General features: G+C 38.9%; 1 protein-coding gene across 1 annotated transcript in view; it reads right to left on the bottom strand.

The window, feature by feature from the left end:
- The window catches only part of SLC5A10 (solute carrier family 5 member 10), a 1,811,293-nt gene that overhangs the window by 200,935 nt on the left and 1,586,565 nt on the right, over positions 1–23,793 (bottom strand). The window contains exon 18 of the mRNA XM_044089581.1: positions 17,722–17,746. Coding sequence (XP_043945516.1) covers positions 17,722–17,746 — 25 coding nt within the window. The remainder of the gene's footprint in view (positions 1–17,721; positions 17,747–23,793) is intronic.

The raw sequence follows: 23,793 nt of genomic DNA on the forward strand, positions 1-23,793 counted from the left end.
AGAGGGTGGTTGAGGATAAAGCAAATCTGAATGAGGAGGTCATGACTAGAATCAAAGGAGTTGCAGCCAAATGGCACAGAGTGTCAGGGCTGTATATGACAGGCGAATGCCAAATAAACTGCAAAGTAAGGTGTACAAAACAGTGGTGTGACCAGTACAACTGTACGGTACATAAACCTGGGTAGAAAAGGCAGAGCAGATGAGGAACTAGAGTTGATGAGGATGAAGTGGCTAATATGGTAGTAGGATGCACACTGTGAGACACACAAAGAAATGAGGACACAAGAGCAAAAGCCAAAATAGTTCCATTTGCAGGAAAGGTCAAAAAGAACAGATTATGGTGGTTTGGGCACATGTATAGGAAAGCAGAAGACAATCTGGTGAAGACAATTTGGGAGAGATAGGAAGAAGACAAGTGGAAATAATGGCATCCAGCAAAGAGGTGGATGCAATGTGTGAGAGAAGACCTGTGCCCGACAGGCATGAGTGTCGAAGGTAGGAGAACAGCATCAAAGAAAGAAAGATGGTAACAGCTGACATGACACCCCAACCCCATGTAGAAAATGTGGAAAAAGGGGACTGATGATAATGATGACGACTGTTAACTGTTGATAGGACACCTTGACCCCATGTGCAAAGATATATATAAATATATATATATATATATATATATATATATATATATTTGGGTCTAGGACACATGCTCGACTAGCATATGTCCGAATCACAAAACATCGAACACACATAAACGAAAGCACTTAACATCGAAAAGCGCTTCCGTGTATGTGTAGTTCAAAAAAAAATCTACATTTCTGCAGGGGGGCTTCACCTCCCTGCACCCCCCCCCACTTTATTATTCTCACTCCAAGATCGCATACAGTGGGGAAAAGGGAATTTTCCCTTACCCGCACTGTAGTCCGATCCTACAAAACAGGCACACATACATGGAAGCGCTTGTCGATGTTAAGCGCTTTTGTGTATGTGTGTTCGATGTTTTGTGATATGAACATATGTTAGTCGAGCATCTGTCCAGATCCCATATATATATATATATATATATATATATATATATATATATATATATATATATCAGCAGAAGCTATATTTTAGTTTATCAAATTTCAAAGATGTGCCTCTTGAAGATCATCTCAAATCAAGTTTCTGAGAAGGAAATACAAAGGAGAAGTACCCCAAAGCATTTTGTGAAAGTTGAATAAATACACTAAGCTTTGGATAAATGGTCTGTGAAGCAGCACTTAATGGAGATCAAGCTGTATGGAGTTCCTTGCCCTTCAGATGGCACCTGCTGTTCTCTAGTTATCTTCTAATCTGTGTTTGTGAGCACCAGCTCCTGTACACATAGCCTCCCCCCTTTTCTCTTACAGTAATATCTGCTTCAGTCAGTCTCATGTACAGCATTTAGAATACTTTGATCATATGTATCTGCAATAAATGTGTTTCAGCAAGCCTTGCTCTCTCTCTCTCTCTCTCTCTCTCTCTTTCTGGTCTTTTGTTGACAGTATCTGTTGCATAATTGTCCTGCCTCTTTCTACTCATTGTTTGGGTGTGTGTGTCTAAATTACTTCTTTGACTGAGCTGTCCTTTCTAGTTTCTAGGGTGGCACAGCATACTTCTGCTGACATGATACTCCGTCTTCTTCTAGAGGTCCGGCCTTACTGTGTCACCCAATAAAGCAACAGTCAGACTGTATTTCTGGTGTCGCAGTCTGTCAGTTGAAACAATATTCACTTTATTCCTCACACATCAGAGCAAACTATTCATGAGGACTGCAAAGTAATGAGCTCACGTGCATTTGCTGATGATGACTTTGGTGTTTTGAAAGGTGGACACATTTTAGGCCCATAAGACGTAATGCCTGTACTTTGATTCTGAATATTTTTCATACCTAATTCTGTAAGATGTACATCTAAACTGTTTAGTATTAATACTGCGTGTGCAATTTGTGAAGCAAATTGTTTGTTTATGGGTTAAAAGGTTATGAATTTTTACTTAATGACCTCAGTGAAGTTAATACACATAACCTACCATGGAACATATTCAGAAGTTCTCTTTAGAAATGCCATACAATTTGTCTCTGTAGGAATAAGGTATTAATCTCCAAATGTAGTAACACTGTTGATACATTGCCGTCTATATTAAGATGTTGATATTTTAATTTGTAATAGTGATGTCCATTGATGTTTAGAGTATAATACAGCATTATTATATACATAATGACATTCTGTCAGTGGCTAAAATCACTGTGCAGTGGGTACTAAAACATGCCTTTCAAACAGTCCAAAAATGCCAGAATAAAGACTCATCAAATCAAAGTTCAAAGTGAGGTTTTATAGGTTGGCTCAAGTAGTAGAATTTTTTTTGACTGAACTACATATGTATATACAGATATATATATGTATATATATCTATCTATCTATCTATCTATATAGTTCCACTTCAGAATCTCGAGTTACTGAAAACTCAAACGTCATATGCTCGAGACCATATGATCAAGTTATCAAAAACTCAAAATTCTGAAGTAAAATAAAAATAAATAAATAAGTAAAACAGATTGTTTCTGCAGGGGGGCAAGCCCCCCTGCACCCCCCACACCCCCTACTTAAATATACCAACTCCGAGATCGCTCTACAATGGAGAAAAGGTAAATCTCCCACTCTGCGCTGTATGCAGAAGTGCAGAATGGGAGATTTCCCATTTCCTCGCTATAGCGCGATCCCGCAGATGCTATATTTGAGTAGGGAGGGTGCAAGTGGACTTGCCCCTCTGCAAAAAACTTCTTTAAACTAACTTCAAGTTTTTTTTTTCTCACACTTCAGAATTTCAAGTTTTTGAAACTCGATCATATGGTCTCAGCCATATGACGTTGGAGTTTTCAGTAACTCAAGATTCTGAAGTGGAACTATATATATATATATATATATATATATATATATATATGTATATATATATATATATATATATATATATATGTATATATATATATATGTATATATATATATATATATATACATATATGTGTGTGTGTGTGTGTGTGTGTATATGTGTGCATGTATGTATATGTGTGTGTGTGTGTGTGTGTGTGTGTGTGTGTGTGTGTGTGTGTGTGTGTGTGTGTGTGTGTGTGTGCACGCATATGCATACATATTTGTACATTTTGTGTATGTGTGTGTGTGTGTGTGTGTGTGTGTGTGTGTGTGTGTGTGTGTGAGAGAGAGAGAGAGACATTATTTATATATATATATATATATATATATATATATATATATATATATATCTATGGTCTGGAATGCAAAGTTTATGCTTATTGTGCACATTTTAGACTATAGCATCACATATCATATTTCTGTTTGCCCATTTACTTCTTTTTTATGTATGATATTTTGGTTTTACACTTCTTCTTCTTCTTTCGGCTTTTCCCGGTTAGGGGTTGCCACAGCGGATCAACTGACCTCTCATGATTGGCAGTGGAGTTTTACAGTGTCGAGTTGCCAGCCCGGCGCCCAACCTTCCACAGAAGGTGCACACACACACACACACACACACACACACACACACACACACACACACACACACACACCTAGGGCCAATTTAGACTGTCCAATCCACTTGCAGCATGTCTTTGGGACGCGGGAGGAAACCAGAGCACCCGGAGGAAACTGACGTGACCACTGGGACGACATGTAGACTCTGCACAGAAGGCACCCCAGCCGAGGATCAAACCAGAGAACCTCCTGCTGTGAGGTGACAATGCTAACCACTGCACCACTGTGGCCACCCATATTTTGGTTTTACACTAACTGTGGTAATTACAGTTGAGTGGTATTTTCTTGAATGTCTGCATCATTTTCTGCATATTATAATTATTGAGCCTTCATATCAACTCTTCAGGTGAAGACTTAACCTTTCACCCAGAGTCAGCCCTGCAAGTGTTGATGGAGTTCACAATCTACGCATACCAAAAAGTTTTGCAAAGCAACCTTTGTGAAGTCATCCAAAACATCATGTTAGATATATGTGTAACCAAGCTAAGAGCAGTCATTGACCTAGCTTTTAATATGTATTATACAAGGACTGGCCAGTAATATTCAAAAAGGTGCAAGCTGATTGGTTAGCCCAACGAGCGTGCCTGTTGTAAATTCGAGAATATACCAATGGAAAAAGGTCCAGTCACCCAGACCTTTTTCCATTAGTATAGCTCATAAAATTTTTACTTTTCTTTTTTTTTTTTTTTTTTTTTTTAATAAATTTACAAAACCGAAGACATCAAATGAACACGGGAGATGGTGCAGAGAAAAATAAGAGGATAATCAGGTATGTACTGCAAAACTAAAGAAACTTATCTGATTATCATTTGTTTTCTCTGTCCCAGATCTCCGAACATTAAAAGTCTCCCTGTTTCTTTTTTCATTAAAAAAAAAAGGCAACGGAGATCTTCCTTTCTCCATTGCTTCCTTTGCACAGCACTGGTGTACTGCATAAGCATGGGAACACAAGTCCCATACACATGCATTGTACATCAGAAAAGCCCCAGAATACAGGAAAAATGTAGAAGGGCACCACAGAGGCATTATACAAAGACATTATAAGTATTTTCTTTCCTTAAATAATGTCATTGTATAATAGCAATAACCCACTCTATGGTGTGGTGTACTGAAGATTTACCCATAGCTGGCTTTATTTAATCACTCGGGCTTCACAGTCTTGATTAAACCACACCAACCATGGATAAATCTTTATTATACAATGACCCGCCATTAATATTCAAAAACGTGCACGTTGTAAATCAGAGTTATAGTAATGGAAAAAGGTCCGGTTTCCTGGACGTTTTTCATTACTATAACTCTTTTTTTACAGCAACGGAGAACACAAGATCTCCGTTGCTTCACACTGTCTCGCTATGTTAAACGAGTTTAACATAGCGAGACAGCTTTAAAAAAAGCAATGGAGATTCTCTGTTACTTTTTTTAAAGCTGTCTCGCTATGTTAAACTCTTTGTACATAGCGAGACAGTTTGTAAAAAGCAACGGAGATCTTGCTTTCTCCGTTGGTTTTTAAAAAACTGTCTCGCAATGTTAAATGGGTTTAACATAGCGAGACAGCTTTAAAAAAAAGCAACGGAGATTCTCCGTTGCTTTTTTTAAAGTTGTCTCGCTATGTTAAACCCATTTAACATAACGAAACAGTTTGTAAAAAGCAACAGAGATCTTGCTTTCTCCGTTGCTTTTGCCCACAGCTCTGATATACTGCGTAGGCATGTGCATACACAGTACATTAGAACTGCCGCAGAATGCCAGACAGCTGTGGAAGGGCAGCAAGGAGGCATTATACAATGCCATTATTTAAGAAAAGTAATTTTTTTTCTTAGATAATGTCATATAATAGCAATAACCCACTTTTGGGTGTGGGTAATGCTGGATTTACCCACGGTTGGCTTTGTTTGACCACTCGGGCTTCACCCTTGTGACCAAACCACGCCAACCATGGGTAAATCCAGCATCACCCACACCCAGGCGTGGGTTATTGCTATAATATACCACACCGACATTGTTGGTTATTGCTATATTATACAGTGTCTGACTTTGTTTCTACTAATTATTTTAGATATTTAAAATGTGGCTTAATTAATGTATTATGTTATTATTAAACCACCTCAGTGGTGTTACTTTCATCTGTGTAACTTTCATTTATTAATTTATTTCACAGGTAAGTGAAGTGTGCCACATTTTTTTTCAGTCATGACCTACTTACAGTAATTCAAAGAAGTTAATTAAATGAATAACAAAAACAAATTAAACACAAACATAAATATATGACATGCTTAAAAATGCATATCCGAATACCCTCTCAGTTATGAAATAGAGCACAAATTGTTTTGAACTATATTTCATACATGTTGTAAAACTGTGCACATAATGTCATTTTACAGATGACTCACAGAAATGACTTACATTATCCAAAGTTACAAAAATAGTTTAGTATTTGCCCCATGGGTTTATGTGCACACATTGCAAACAGCCTCCTGAGTTCTTGCATTATGTTTACTCAGTACGCTGCTAAACACACACATCACTGGCTGAAATCTGAGTTGTTTTTAAACACCAGCATCTCCCAGTTTAATCAGACTTATTTGTACAGCTGGGATAAGTGAAGACACACTAGAGCTCATGTCATTTGTGACTGGATTACAAAACCTTTTTAGTTAAGACTTCCTTGAGGCTTACTCATTCACCCTGAGAACCTTTGAACAGTGTATGCTCCATGTTTCTAGGTTTAAATACTTTTTACTGAAAAATTCCCCATCTGGATTCCAGATCTCACAAATAAATCTTTAAAGAAGAAACATCATATGTCGCACAAACAAATCATATTTTCAATAATTACTTTAATTATGTCATCTGCAGTATACCAACTCCTGCAGTTTTGAGAATTATATTGTCAAGTATATACCTGTAATCCCTGTTTAAGGGATTACAGGTTACTCCGAGCTATTGTCAGATTTTGTGTGTGGATCACTTCATCCTAACACCATCTCATATAGTGAGATTTATGATTCAATACTTTCTTTCTGGCCAGCTGCAATCCCCATTAATTAGGATGACATGGGAATTAGGAACTCATTAGTGTGATATAATAGACAGAAACCTTAATTTATTGGACCTTGTTAAATAATCTTGCTGATTCAGAGCATAAATTATTGGGAGAGAGCATTTCAGTATGTCTGTTGCTTTAACATGTTAACATGATCACATGATGTAGGGATTTTTTTTTCCTCTGACTTCAAGTCTACTGTAAGTACTAAATGACCAGATGAAGAAATGGTGATCTCCTTTAACACCTCTTTTACAGGTTTGTGATACTGCTCTATGAGTCACTTCACTTGGACAACTCTGAAAGATATATATATATATATTATATATATATATATATATATATATATATATATATATATATATATATATATATATATGTATATATATACATAACGTACATACATACATAGTATCTATATCTATCTATCTATCTATATATATATATATATATATATATATATATATATATATATATATATGTATATATACATACATACATACATACATACATACATAGTATCTATATCTATCTATATATCTATATATATGCAGAGAGAGAGAGGGGGGAGGAGTTCCTCTGTATTTGGAGATACAGACTGTTCAGATTGTACAAGGGTTGTCTGAACCAAGTCTCACTGTTTATATTTGCAATTGGATAGTACCTTCTAGTTTTGAGTCCCATTGTGTTTGCATACTTCTGTGATACTTTCTCATACTGTTCTTCTACTTTAATGCAGCAATACTTAATGTTTTGTCCCATATCTCTTTAATGCATTAATTGGTGTTGAAATGCACCTGTATGGAATTTCCATCATCTGATCCATTTTCTTAATTGTAAGCCTCACTTATCCCCTCTTTTTCCTTAACAACTTACTTATATATGGCACAACATTAAAAAAAGCAGTCGTCAGTGTTAATTACTCTTTTGTTACCCGCAGAATATTCTGGAATGACATTCATCCTCATTGATTTGTGTTTTTAGGAGTTAGGTCATGATGCTACTCTCTACTAATAGAAATGCATAGTATCCCTTTTCCAGAGTACTATAGTTTAATTTAGTAACCCTTTCTCTTCTTTTGTACATAGTGATCCAACATATTCATCACTGTATGCTGCTTTTCACACTTCCCATCTCACCTTTCCAAAACAGTGTTACTCTTCACTTACCATTACAAAACATTGTTACTCTACACTTACCATTACAAAGCAGTGTTACTCTTCACTTACCATTAAAAAACATTGTTACTCTATACTTAGCATTACAAAGCAGTGTTACTCTTCACTTACCCTTACAAAACATTGTTGCTCTACACTTACCATTACAAAGCAGTGTCACTCTTAACTTACCATAGGTTCATAGGTAGGTACTAGGCTATCGGCCCTGGGGCCTATACAAGCCCAGCCAAAAAGGTACCCTAGAATTTGCCACCCAAGAAAATTATTTTTCTGCGCCACTGTCGAGCAGAGCCACAGAGGTGATCCCAGGGTGAATTTCCTATTTCCCATCCAATCATCAAGATTTTTCTTGAAGAGTGCTAATGAGGAGCTTTGTTTGACATAGATAGGTAGTTTATTTCAGAGTATGGGAAGTCTCTGAGACAGGAATCTATCTCTCCGGCATGTTCTGTTTATTGTGGTGACAAGATTTAGGTCCCTAGACATGTAGCTCTGAGGAATGGGGATTTTTTTAAGTGGAGCATGTCCAACAGCTCTGGGTTTGACATAGCTTTGTATGTTAGGCAGAGATCACCTCTGAGTAGGCAATATGCGACGGAGTAAAGCTGGGGTTTTTTGAGATGGTCTACGTAGGGCATCTGTTTGAGGCTGGTAATCCTCTTTGTGAGGTATTTCTGCGGCCTTTCCAGTTGTTGTAGATGTCTTGTGAGGTACATACTAAAAGGGGCATTGTACTCTATAATGGGTCTAATGAGTGACGAGTATAGGGGAACAATGACCTCTTTTTTTCTGGATGAGAAACCTTTTGTGATGAGGTCCGCCATGTAGAAAGATTTCCTGACTACTGTGGTGATGTGATTATCAAAGGAGAGACTACTGTCCACCTGTGTCCCAAGGTCTCTTATCACACTTTCAGTGTTAAGTACACTACCGCCTATGCTGTAGTTCATGGGTGCAGAGTTTTTACCAAAGGGGATGACAATGCACTTTTTGGCATTGAGCTTGAGGTCATAGCTTTGACACCTGGCATCTGTCTCAGCGAGGCCCTTTTGTAGGATGTCCACATTCTTAGGAGTTTCGATTATGGCTCCTAGTTTGCAGTCATCTGCGAACTTCATTAGCCAAAGACCTTCTGTGTTAGCCTGTACTTCAGAGAAGTAGATACCAAACAGGAGAGAACCCAGGACTGAACCCTGTGGTACTCCACTTGTCACTGGTCTGAAGTCGGACTTGGAGTCTGCTACTTTCACAGTGTGCATTCTGTCAGTGAGCCAGTTGGCAACCCATCTTGTGACATAGGGATTTATACCTAGTTTAGTGAGTTTATCTATAATTCCAGAGTGGGGATGGTGTCAAAAGCCTTGGCAAGATCTAGATAGGCTGTGTGAACCACCGTATCCTTGTCTACGGCTTTGGTGACTGCTTCAAAGAAGTCTGTCAGGTTTAGGAGACATGATCTGCCTTTTACAAACCCGAACTGGGTGGGGTCCAGAGTTTGGAGATTACCAATGTCTTTGTTTATAAGTTCCATGATGATACGTTCCATGGCCTTCTAGACCAGGCTCGTCAGGCTAATGGGGCGGTAGTTCCCGGGGTCCATGGTGGCTCTCCCCTTGTGGAGTGGGATAACTGTCACTGTGCACCATTCAGCAGGCACAAAGCCTAAGGTGAGGCTATGATTGAACATGGTACTTAGGTGGGGTGCCAGTTCATTCTGTAGTTCATGTAGAACGCAGCCTGGGATGTTGTCTGGACCCATGGATGCTGTGTTCTTGACTTTGGAGAGTGTGATTTTTACCTGTGCAGCCGTGATTACAGGAACTTTGCATTTTTGTGGTATAGAGATGGGCTCTTTAGGGGGTGAGAGGGGGGGTAAAGTTAGCACTGAACCTATCTTCCAGGATTGTTGGCAATATCAATTGGGCCTGTAATTACAAAACATTGTTCCTTTACACTTAGCATTACAAAGCAATGTTACTCTTCACTTACCATTACAAAACATTGTTACTCTATACTTACCATTACAAAGCAATGTTACTCTTCACTTACCATTACAAAGCAATGTTACTCTTCACTTACCATTACAAAACATTGTTACTCTATACTTACCATTACAAAGCAATGCTACTCTTCACTTACCATTACAAAACATTGTTACTCTATACTTACCATTACAAAGCAATGTTACTCTTCACTTACCATTACAAAGCAATGTTACTCTTCACTTACCATTACAAAACATTGTTACTCTATACTTACCATTACAAAGCAATGTTACTCTTCACTTACCATTACAAAGCAATGTTACTCTTCACTTACCCTTACAAAACATTGTTATTCTACACTTAGCATTTCATAGTGGAGCACCTTCCCTGGTATCCCCATTTATGATTGCAATATTTCAGCTGTGGATATCCTCAGCTGCAGGTAAACATATTCTAAATATGCTGTGGTGTACGTTATTTACATTTTATTTATTCTTTTGTATGCTGATTGAGTAGTTGCCACTGAGATTACAACAGTAAAGTCCTCTATAATAAGGTCTGTAATCTGTTTTTAAATTGCACAGTAAACTGTTTCCCAGAAGTAACAGTAAGGGGAAAGGCATGCTCTGTAGAAATATTTACTGTCATGGGCAATGGAGGGGCTCACTTGGAGTACTGTTTTCTGGAAGGTGAGGCACTTTAGTATACACATTGCCATACACATTCAAACATCCTGGCTATACTCATGACCTCAACCAATAAATATAACATCTCAATTAATAAATGAATTTTTGGGTAAATGCATAGTAACTGATATGTGTTACTATACAACATATAACTTTCTCTTACCCATCACTTCCTCCTCTCTCTTCTGCTCAGTCATGCTCTGAAATCTCTTTAAGTCTTTTTAACATTATGTACATACTATTTATTTTCCTAATTATATAATGACACTTATGTACCCTGTTGCGTATTCCTTCTACGTTTTCACCACTGTCCTTTTTAGTATCGACAACTTCCCATACTATCTTTGTAGTCTGCTATAAATACAACTTTAGTATCCTAACGGTAACACATGTGTAATGCTGTGTATATTAAAATTTTTGTAATTTATCTGTTGTGTAAACTTTGGATTTTTTTCTTCCCTGATCTCATCTGAAAATAGGCTTTTGCTCAGTCAGACTGCCTTAGTAAACAAATGGAATTATAAAGAATGATGGCTAGCTAGCTAGAGAGACAGATAAGTAGATAGCTAGATGGCTAGATAGATACATTTTATTCTCCGAGTACACAGTGTGCAACATAGTAGATACTTTTCTGTCAGTCATCATCAAAGATGCTGAAAATCTTTTAAAGTGTGAATACAATCCTTTGCCTCTACATGCATTTTAACACAAAAAAATGTATGAATGTATATGACTTGTAAAATAGATTAGGGCCAGATTCCAAAATATTTGCTCTCATAGTAAATGACTTACTCTGAGACTAACTCTTGGAGTAAATCACTTATTCCAAGAGCGAGTTTTTTGGAATCTGGCCCCCTGGAGTAAGCCTGTTTATAGATAGGCCTTACACTAAAGTAAGTCACTAACACCAAAAACAAGTCTTACATAATCAGGACAGACTTACACCAGAGTAAGTCACTTACACTGAAAGCAAGTCTTTGGAACTGGGTCCTTAGATTTAATTAAAACTAAGTGGGGTACTATAACACAGAACAAAGAAGAAAAAACAATAGGACTAGGAAATGGAAGAAAAATCACCAGAGAACAAGTATTCTGTTCTAATTCCAGTAAATCCTGCATATGCAAAGCAGGTTAAGAAATGGGGCCAGTAGCCCAATTTATTGGCATTTTGAATATGTAATGTAAAATGTACTAAGATACAGCCTGTCCAGAGGTTTCTATAAACTTTGTCTACATGCATGACTGCACTTGCATACCTGAGCCAATACTGCAGCCATGTTTTTTTGTGGGCCCCTTCTATGATTTGTGATATCAAAGGGTTTACAGAGGTAAGAAACCAATTCTAACAAAATTTAAAAACAAAAACTTCAGGTGACCCACAGCAGGTTTAATGGACTCTAACAACACACATGTGCATGTGCACACAAACACACACACACACACACACACACACACACACACACACACACACACACACACACACAGACACACACACACACACACACACACACACACACACACACACACACACACACACACACACACACACACACACAAGAATCATGGTGACCATAGCAAGGATATGTTATGACAGGGGAATTATCATTGATATAATAGCAAAAGAATATAGTGAGCAGTTATATTAAGACTAACAAAAAAAAAAACATGAAATATTAGGACTATTCATAGTCTGGATGATCTAAAACGTTAGAACTGCTGCTAGCTTGTCATGTACTTTCTCCAAATCTAGGAATGTCCAGTTGGACTTTTTCCTCATCTCCAGCTTCTTCTCAACTAACTGTCTCACTACAAATATTGGCTCAGTTGTTCTGCATCCTGATCTAAATCTGAACTGTTCATCTCCCATCTTACTTTCTACTACTCTATGTATTTGGTTGTCAATCACTCTCTCAAGAAATTTCATGCAGTGTGATAGGGGTTTGATACCTTTATACTACCCACAGTTGTAAGTGTCCACTTTGTTCTTGTGCACTGAATTAGGGGATGTTCTTTTCTGTACATACTTCTATGACTACCCTCAGAAGCCATGTCTCCCCTATCTAACCCAGCATCTCTATCATATCTACTGTGACCACATCTGAGCCTGCTGCTTTCCCTGACTTCATTTTCCTTAGTTCTGTTCTTCTTCTATGGTAGGCTCCTCCTCTTATTTCATTGTAAGCTGTGTCTGGGGCAGTACAGCTTCTGTGGGGTTTCCTCATTCAGAACCTGATGGAAGTACTCCCTCCATCTGCCTTTGATGTCCTGTGTCCTGATGAGCAGATTGCTGCTGGCATCCCTTATGAAGGGTGTGTGACTATCTTCTTTACCTTTATCTTTCTGTCTTTGCCTTGCAGCCTGATAGATCTTCTTTGTGCCATCCACTGAATCATTTTCCAGAAGTTGGTAGAGTTATTTTCTTGCCTTGTTCTTTACAATTGCAACTCCTCTATTAGCCTCTTTGTTAGCCAACCGGTATTCCTTCCTATCCTGGTCAATCTTTTCTATCGCCCACTTTTTCCTGCACATTTTCTTTCTTTTGATGCCTTCCTGGACTTCTGCATTCCACCACCAGCTGTCCTTATGTACCTTATTTCCATACCTGTCTCAGCTGCATATCTGTTCTATAGTCCTCACACATGCTGTTTTGACGCACTGCCATTCTTCTTCACCTCCACCTAAATCATCTTTTCTTGAAGTGCTAGAGCACTGAGTAATGCCTTGAACTGTTGTGCTTTTTCTCCAGTCAGCTTCCAGGTCTTCAGCCTGGTATCTGTTGATCTTAGTGTCTTCTCTGATCTCTGCTTACAGCTGATTGTGGCAACCAGTGGTTTGTGCTGTGGGTCATCTGTTTCACTGGAGATGCTTTTGCAATCATTGATTCTAACCCCTGCCATTTCCTTACTAGGAGGAAATCTACTTTGAGTTGGATGTTGGCCACTCTTGCATGTGATCTTGTGACTGTATCTCTTGCTGAACCCAGTGTTAGCCACCATCAAGCCATTTGCTAGACAGAAGGCTAGAATGGGCTATCCTTTATTCATGTTGCCCCACCCATCTGGATCTAGGAAGTCCGCATGTCTTGTTCTGTCTGTCCTGATATGTGCATTCAGTCACCCATTATCAAAACAGTTCATGTTCATGCTGAAGACCTCGAAGCTGACTGGAGAAAAAGCACAACAGTTCAAGGCATTACTCAGTGCTCTAGCACTTCAAGAAAAGATGATTTAGGTGGAGGTGAAGAAGCAGAGGTGACCTTTGCCTAACATACAAGGCCATGTCAAACCCAGATTTGATGAATATGCTTCACCTCAAAAAATCTAGATCCATCAGAGCCACAAGGGCGGGAGACTTAAACCTCGACACGGCTATTAATAGGACGTGCTGGAGGGATAGATTCATCACCCAAAGACTCCCTATGCTGTGGAATAAAATCCCGGTATATGTGAGGCAGAGCACCTCGCTGGCCTTGTTCAAGAGAAATCTTGACCAATGGATGGGAGATCGCAGATATACCCCAGGGATTACCTCAGTGTCACTGCTCAACAGAGGCACAGCAAAATAATGGGTATAGTTCCCCATACTAAAGGGGTGGCGTAAGCCACAAAACTATGGGCTAGGCTTGTAAATGCCCTCGGGCAGATAGCCTAGTATGAACCTATGAACCTATGAACCTATTTATCTAGTGAGTCCTGCAACTGCTGTCTGAATACACTGGTTTCCTCATTATCACAACCTTCCTGTTGGGCATAGGCTGAGATTATGAAAATTACCCCATCATTACACTGGACTCTGATTGCCAAGATTCTGTCACTAATTCTGATGACGTCCCTCACTGTTTTTTGAAGTCTGTCCCTCACCACAATTCACACACAATTTCTAGTTTGCCCTCCTTCTCCTCTTGTATAATAGGCTTTGGACTCCAAGCCAAGTTGCTTTGCTGCACTGCCATTTCATTTGTCTCCTGGACACATATGATGTCCAGCCTCCTCCTTATCATCATGTTATCCACTTCCAAACTACATCCTGTCAATGAACCTACACTAAGTGTAGTAATTCTCAGTTCATTTTGGCAGGATGATTGGTTTTACATCCAGCTTTTGCTCAGTAGAGATGCCCCAGTTAACCCAAGCTGGGAAACTTGACAGCAGCCAACCAGCAGCTTATTGACATAGGACTGCTGGGCTTTATGGCAGGCATATACTGGCCATTAGGAGCACATACATTCCTCCTGCCATTAGCATGGGTCCCCGGTGTAGGTTGAAGTTGGCCAGGTCCTCAACCCACTTATCACTGGCAAATACCCATGCCCATTTGACAACATTTGGCAACAATGCCAAATCACCTAGCGCCATCAACAATGACAATCATCCTGAGCCAATGTTTACACAGCTGGGTGGCTACCCCTGCCATGGTTTTCTGCCATACAACATACATGCACACACACACACACACACACACACACACACACACACACACACACACACACACACACACACACGCACACACGCACACACACACACACACACACACACACACACACACACACACACACACACACACACACACACACACAAACAGACACACACAGACACACACACACACACACACACACACACACACACACACACACACACACACACACACACACACACACACACACTCACACACACCTATGACTGATTTAGAATGTCCAGTCTACCTACCACTTATCTTTTGAATGTGGGGAAAAAACAGAGAACCCAGAGATAACCCACAGGAACGCAGGTAGGACATGCAGACTCCACACAGAAGGCACTCCAGCTAAGAACTAAACCAGACAACCTCTTGGTGTGAGGCAACAGCACTACCCATTTCAGTACTGTCCCTGTTTTTTACACCAGTAGTCCTGAGAGTACAAGTAAAAAGTGGTGCACATGCAAAAATATCCTCACCAAAGAGAATAGCAACACACTGTAGAATTAAACCATTTATTTTCAGTAAATATTAATTTATTTACCTTATTTCATAGGTTCATAGGTGTGTACTAGGATATTGGCCCTGGAGCCTTTACAAGCCTAGCCCATAGGATTACCCTGGCATCATGCCACCCGACCTTAGTTTCCAGTGCCTCTGCCAAGTAGAGCCACTGGAGTGATCCCCAGGGTGAATTTTCTATTTCCCAGCCACTCATCAAGATTTCTCTTGAAGAAGGCCAGTGAGGTGCTCGGTTTGACATGTATGGAAAGTGTATTCCATAGGATGGGCAGTCACTGGGTTATGAACCTGTCCCTCCAGCATGTTCTGTTGATTGTGGTAATGAGGTTGAGGTCTCTGTAGTGTGTAGTGCGGAGGTATTGGGATTTCTTTAGATGTAGCATTTCTAACAGAGCTGGGTCAGACATGGCTTTGCAAGTCAAGCAGAGATCGCCTCTAAGTAAGCGATATGAGACAGAGAATAGTTAGAGTTTTTTGAGTCTGTCCATATAGGACAAGTGTTTAAGGCCTAGGATCCTCTTTGTGAGGTACTTTTGTGGTCTCTCCAGCTGTTGCAGGTGTCTAGTGAGGTACATGCCAAATGGGGCATTGTACTCGATGACTGGCCTAATGAGGGAAAAGTAGAGGGAGACAATGACCTCTTTCTTTCTGGATGCAAAACCCTTGGTAATGAGATGTGCCACATGGAAGACCTTTCTAACCACAGTGGCAGTGTGGTGGTCAAAAGAGAGGTTGCTGTCAACCTGTGTTCCCAACTCTCTTATAACGCCTTCTGTGTTCAATGGACTGCCATCGATGTGGTAGTTCATGGGAACTGGGTTTTTCCAAAAGGGGATGATGACACATTTTTTGGCATTGAGCTTAAGGCCGTGGTTCTGACACCAGTCGTTGGTCTCATGAGGCCTTTCTGTAGGATGTCATCATCACTTAGGGAGTTAATAACGGCTCCCAACTTGCAATCATCTGCAAACTTTATCAGCCAGAGTCCCTTCATGTTGAACTGGACTTCTGAGAAGTAGATACCAAACAGGAGAGGACCCAGGACCGATCCCTGTGGGACTCCACTCGTGACTGGTTGGCAGTCTGACTTGGAGTCAGCTACATTCCCACTGTGGGTTCTATCTGTGAGCCAGTTTGCAACCCAACTAGTGATATATGGGTTGATGCCTAGCTTAGTGAGTTTTTCTATGATTCCTGAGTGGGGAATAGTATCAAAGGCCTTGGCCAGATCAAGGTAGGCTGTATGAACCACCTTGTTTTCATCCACAGCTCTGGTGACTGACTCAAAGAAGTTGACCAAGTTGAGCAGGCATGATTTACCCTTCACAAAACCAAACTGTGTGGGATCCAGAGTTTAGAGATTCCCTATATCCTTGTTTATTAGGTCCATGATGATGCATTACATAGCTTTGCATATCAGATTTGTCAGGCTAATGGGGCGATAGTTCCCAGGGTCTGTAGTCACTCCTCTTTTGTGGAGAGGGATGGCTATAGAAGTGCACCATTCAGTAGGGACAAAACCTGAGGTGAGGCTATGATTGAACAGGGCACACAGGTGAGATGCCAGTTCACTCTGTAGTTCATGTAGAACACAGCCAGGGATATTGTCAGGTAGCATAGAAGCTGTATTCTTGCCTTGGACAGTGCTGTTTTAATCTGTGCAGCAGTAATACTGGATGCCTGGCAATCTACTGGTATTGTAATTGGTCCTTGGGGGGAAGGGTAAAGTTGGCACTGAATCTGTTTGCCAGTATATTGGCAATATCTGTTGGCTCAGTATAGGAGGTTTGTGCAGTTGTTTCCCAGGAAAATCCATTGGACCTAAAATAATCTATTTTCAGTGGTGGCCCAGCGAGAAAAGCTCTGACAAGAACATAGATACAGAAAATATTAAGCATTAATTGGTACAAAAGTAGATACAGTGTTACACATAGTGATTACAGTCGTATATACAGAATATATACATAAAAGCAGGATTTTTGTTGGTTGTCACATGAATTCAATCAGAGAGGTATAAATAGAGATATATTAATCAGTATTATTGTACCAGTGTCAGCAAGTGATAAAAAATAATAATTATGGAAGAAATATCATCAGTCAGCAGTAGCATAAAGCACAGGAGTTTAGTTCTCATATAAAAAGAAGGAGGAGGTTAGGTTATAGAGCAGGTACATAGCCAGGAAGAGTTGAGATGATTCTTCAGTAATTGTTTGAAGGTGGTAATGCTGCCTATGTTTCTTATAGAACTTGGAAGTGAGTTCCATAGTTTGGCGATGGTGAAGAAACAGAGGAGTTTCACCGCTACCCACAGCTTTATCAGTACTAATAAAAATCCATTCAAAAACAGCTATATGTATGAATTAATCACATGAGTGCTTAGCTTAATCTCAAATTATTTTATAATAAAAGCATGTGCACATAGATAAAATGAGAAAAAGTTAGAAAAATGTCAAAATAAGACATACATCTCTCTTCACTGAAAAGCATACTAAATGCATTACACATAATTATAAATCATCATTTAACTCTGGTGAAAATAAAGCTCCAGTAGAAATAATCCAAAACTGTTCCTTATTTAATAATGAATTAATGTATACAATGGACATAGAATGCTAGTAAAAACTTGATCAGTACCTATGGAAATGTACGCAGACCCATGATAAATAAGAAAATGTTTAAATAAGGCACTGCACTGTAATCCTTCTCACATCTATTCTGTCCCTAAAATCCCTCCCCTTATTTCGTCCGTAACCAAAATGACAAGTTTCAGTTAATATCTAATTATGACTGCTATTAGAGTTAAGTTCTGACCAATGTTTTTGTATGATATTTGAGATGGACCTGGAATGAGAACCATAACTACATATGGCTCTAATTCTAATACAGAAGGTAAGGGACTCAGGCTGGGTGTTGGAGGCATGTCTTCACTAATCACTGAGCATCTGTAGAACAGTCCAGGAATAATGAAGGATTCAACAACAGTGGAACAATTCAAGGTGGCAAGTGAGCAGAATAAATATATTTCTAAGAAGAGTAGCCTGCATTTAAGTTATAATACAATGACAGCCTGTTTAAGCAATGGGTGAGACAAATTAAATAGACAAAAGCAGTCTTTTATGTTCCCAGTTTTTACATTTCTTCGCTTACAATTCTTCATTTCTACACCAATGTCTTTGTTACAGTCCAAAAAAAAAAAACAGAGCAAAGCCAGTAAGAATACAGTAGTCTTTAGCTAGATTACTAAACTAGAATATTAAATGTACAGACAAACTGTAGGTAACTAAATGGCAGTGAAAACATTTAGAGTGTGATAGAACAGGATAACAGTGGAAAAGCTGAAGAGGAGTGCGTCACAGAATGAATAAGGAAAAGAGTGGAGCTGTACATCGGGTAAGGAAGGAAGCAGAAAGAAAGAAAGGGAAGAGGAAAGAGCTGGCCTTGTTAAAAATACAGGAAAGTGGTAATAAATAGAAGGAAATACTGTAAGGGGATAAGCTGGAGGGTGGTGAAAATGAAAAAAGGGCTGCAAAGGTGATTAAAGAGGGAAAGGCAGTCCAACAGAAGGAAATATGTGTGATTGGGATGGGGAAAACAAGATGTTTAGATATCGCTAGCAAATGAAAAATGTGGAAGAAGTGCCAAAAACTGTACTAATAACCAAAAATGAGACACTTGGACGGTTCACCAGATGAAATCAACCACTTTATTGATCAACCACATCAATAAAGTGGTTGATTTCATCTGGTGAACCTTCGAAGTGTCTCATTTTTGGCTATTAGATGTTTAGATCTCAAATGACCACCACAATTTATTGAAAAAATGACCACCATAATTAATTAAATATAAGCACTTTCATCTCCAAATAATGAGACTTCATCAGATAAAAAACAAGCAGAAACCATCTTACTTTTTAAAAAAAAAATATATATATATGTGTGTGTGTGTGTGTGTGTGTGTGTGTGTGTGTGTAAAAGTAAGATGGCTTCTGCTTGTTTCTTATCTGATGAAGTCTCATATATATATATATATATATATATATATATATATATATATATATATTTTATATATATAGATATATATAGATATAGATATATAGATATATATATATATATAGATATAAATATAGATATATAGATATAAATATAGATATATAGATATAAAAGTAAGAAGGTTTCTGCTTGTTTTTTATCTGATGAAGTCTCTTATTATTTGGAGACAAAAACACTTATGTTCAATTAATTATGGTGGTCATTTTTTCAATAAATTGTAGTGGTTGTTTAACTTATTTTAGCCATTTGTGATTTTTGTTTAAGTAGTTTGTTTTGCATTGTAGTTTAAGATGTTTAGATGTACTAGGGAATATAAGAAGAGTCAGCAGCAGGTCAGGTCACTAGACAAGAAGGAAGAGTTTACTAGTGTTAGATAATTTAGCCAGAGATACTGAATTAATTTTTTTCTCCTTAATACTCACAAGGCATGTATTTATTTTATTTAATTAGTTCTTGTTAGCAACGTTAATCCCACTAGGCAGATATTTGCTTTTCAAGGAAGACCTGAGGAGGTAGTTATACAGATTTATGGAAATTTGTTGAAGATAATGGGAAAATACCCATGATCTTCTTTCTGATATGTGTCAATGAATCTTTTATATCCACCTAACGTATCACTGTCTTAGGCAGATGGGACCTCTTTTTAGTGTAACACACATTTAAAGGGTCTAAAACAAGGCAGGATATGGTAGGTAAAAGATCAGAAAATAGGTACAAATATAAGATTCTCCAGAGACAAAATGGATCTCATAATCTTCACAGACATGCAGTACAAACTCTAGAAAATCTGTCTCACCTGCAGTTACAGAGTTGGCACTGGTGCTTACTAAACTACTTGAAAATGTATGCAGTCACCCTGAAGAAACCAGCGCAGTATCACAGCCCTGGAAGATAACTGCCTTCTTTATACAAATATACAAATATGAGTCTTTGGAAAGATATAGACATTTATAGGCCTCCAAGCAATGCTGTCATCCATCATCAACCCCTTTTCCCATTTTTGCACATGGGATCAGGGTGTCAATTCAACAGTGACAATCATCTCGAGCCACGGATTATACTGCCAGGTGGCTAGCCCTGCAACTGTAGTTCATCTGTACCACTCACTCACAAACACACTTGCTCCTAGGGCCAATTTATAGTGTCCAATCTACCTGCTACATGTCTTTGGAGTGTGGGAGGAAATCAGAGCACCCAGCGGAAACCCACGCAACTGCAGGGAGGACATGCAGACTCTACACAGAAGACATCCCCATCCGAGAATCGAGCCAGAGAACCTCTTGCTGTGAGGTGACAACACTAACTGCTGCACCACCACAGCCTCCCTGAAGTCATCTCAGCGGAAAAAAAGATTCTGACAGGCAAAACAGTGGTGCTGCTGCATGATTATTTTCAGATGGCCAGAACACAGTTTCACATACTATGATTTCTGTGAAATTTGATCCAGATCTATAAAGGTTCTATACATAAAAACACAAGTATCACCACTCCTATTTTTGAAATAGAAGATTCTGGCAACAGTACAATGCTATATTAAACATAGAATACTCTGACAGAGAAAAGCATTTACTACCAAAATGACTCATAAACAATAGAAAATAAAGCATTTTGTTCAGGCATAGGCAATAAAGGTAAGAGTCACACTAGCACAATCTTCTTCTTCTTTCGGCTTTTCCCAGTTAGGGGTCGCCACAGCGGATCACCTTGTTCGCACATTGAATGGCAGTGGAGTTTTACGGTGTCGAGTTGCCAGCCCGGTGCCCAACCTTCCACAGAAGGCACACTCACACGCACACCTAGGGCCAATTTAGAGTGTCCAATCCACCTGCAGCATGTCTTTGGGATGTGGGAGGAAACCGGAGCACCCGGAGGAAACCCACGCGACCACAGGGAGGACATGCAGACTCCGCACAGAAGGCACCCCAGCCGAGGATCGAACCAGAGAACCTCTTACTGTGAGGCAGCAATGCTAACCACTGCACCACCGTGGCCGCCCTAGTCACACTAGCACAATATAATCTTGAAAAATGTACATCAATAACTCCATGACCAAACTCTTGATTCTTTCGTGATTGGCACTTATAACAACAATTATAAAACAGCACATTCGTTTAATGGGAAGAACTTCTGAAGTCCATAATCTTTATTAAAAGGTGTTTTTGCAGGGGGAATGACTTCCTACAGTCCACTTCCCTACTACTTACATGCATTAAATCCAGGATCTCTAATTATTAGGGAAAACAAAAGCCACCAAGGCATCACAGTCTCAAACTTTGACAGCAAAAAATGTCCTGAAAATGCACATTAATAGTTGTATATCAAGGTGTTGATCAGTTGGGTGTCATTTGAGCCTGGCACCCCACATCTATACAACCCTAAGCACAAAGCAAAGTAATCTGAGAAAATGCATTGGCATGAGCCACATAATGTCAGTGAATAAGAGCAATCATCATGCCTTTTCCAGGCTTATTATGCTAGAACATTTTGCAAGTACTGTTTCTTTCAAACAATCTTACTCAAACCTGGTGTCATTAATTGAAACCTAGTGCTACCATGCCTGTTCAGGAACAGCACTACAGGGCCAGTGTTGTCAGACAATCCAGGTTCAGTTAGTAACTGAGCCATCCGAGACACTGACAGGGATGCAATAAGTGTGGCCATTCAAGTGGGGAGGGCATTTATCTAGGCACACCTTACAGGAAGGCTGGTCTGCAGATGATCTGACAAGCAAATGCGGGGGAGTAGGGATACCAAGGGTGGGTCATAAATTAAATAAATTCTCTGGTATTAGCAGTCAATGGCATGACTCCCCTCCAGGATGCCCTTAGATTCCTGGCCAGTCCCCACCTTATAATGGGAATAGTTAAAGGACAGTAGAAGAGGCTGGTAGACCTGGGGCACTGGAGTAACCAGAAAGAATGAAGCAGAGGGGGACAAAAACATAGAACAACACTATAATTGGCTACACTGTTTTGAAAATATTTGTTAAACTTTTTCAACATGCAAAAAAGCAAGCAATATATCAAGTTTCACAGGCAGCAGAAAATATATAATATTTCATTATTATACATTATTTTATTAGTTTATTATTTTAAACTATGTGTATGTATAGATAGATAGATAGATAGATAGATAGATAGATAGATAGATGTGAGTGTGTCTATATGTGTGTGTGTGTGTGTGTGTGTGTGTGTGTGTGTGTGTGTGTGTGTGTGTGTGTGTGTGTGTGTGTGTGTGTGTGTGTGTGTGTGTGTCTATGTCTATAAGGATCTACTTCTATTTCCCAAATGGCCACTTCATCAAACAACATAACATTGAGACAAAGTTCCAGAAAAGTTCATTTTTATGAACACCTGGCTCACCGTAATTTAACACCGGGAAACTAACCATTTGGCCACCATGGTGAACTTTGCCCTTTTCTCCAATATAGTGTGATCTTGGAGTTGGTATATTCAATTAGGGGGGTGAGGGGGTTGAAGCCCCCACTTGGGTGGGTTAGATTTGCTTTGGTTTCATTTTTAAGCATTGTTGGCCAACTGGTTAGTTTCCCAGTGTTAAACTATGCTGATCTAGGTGATTGTAAAATTAACTTTTCTGCAACCTCGCCTTGATGTTTTGTCCTTTAATAAAGTGGCCATTCATGAAATATCTTATCTATCTATTTTATATATGTAGATATATATATATATATATATATATATATATACATATATATACTATTATATATCTATATCTATATATATATATATATATATATATATATATATATATATATATATATATATATGGTTCCCCTTCGTATGATTGAATTTCTCTAAACTCGAAAGTCATAAGCTCGAAACCAGAATCTCGAATTTAGAGAAATTCAAACATATGAAAGGGACAAAAAAAATTAACACCTTGCTGTGCCCCCCACCCCCCTTCTTAAATATACCTACTCCGAGATCACACTATAGGGAATGAAAGGGAAATCTCCCATTCCGCACTATATGCCTAAGCGCAAAATGGAAGTTTTACCATTCCTCCACTATAGTGCAGTAACGGAATATTCACATTTAAACTGCTAGGGTACAGGGGACCTAGCTCCCTGCAATAAGGTAAGTTAACTTTTTATTTTTTTAAACCTAAGGCTCCCATTCACAATTTCGAGTGAATGGAAATTTGAGATTCTGGTCTCGAGATTATGAATTTCGAACTTCCATCCATTCGATTTTGTGAAGGGGAACTATATATATATATATATATATATATATATATATATATATATATATAATATATACACACACATTAGCAGTAAAGTGATCGATAG

Source organism: Protopterus annectens, chromosome 12.part0, assembly GCF_019279795.1.
Source record: "Protopterus annectens isolate FY-2018-M chromosome 12.part0, PAN1.0, whole genome shotgun sequence".
Taxonomy (NCBI): domain Eukaryota; kingdom Metazoa; phylum Chordata; order Ceratodontiformes; family Protopteridae; genus Protopterus; species Protopterus annectens.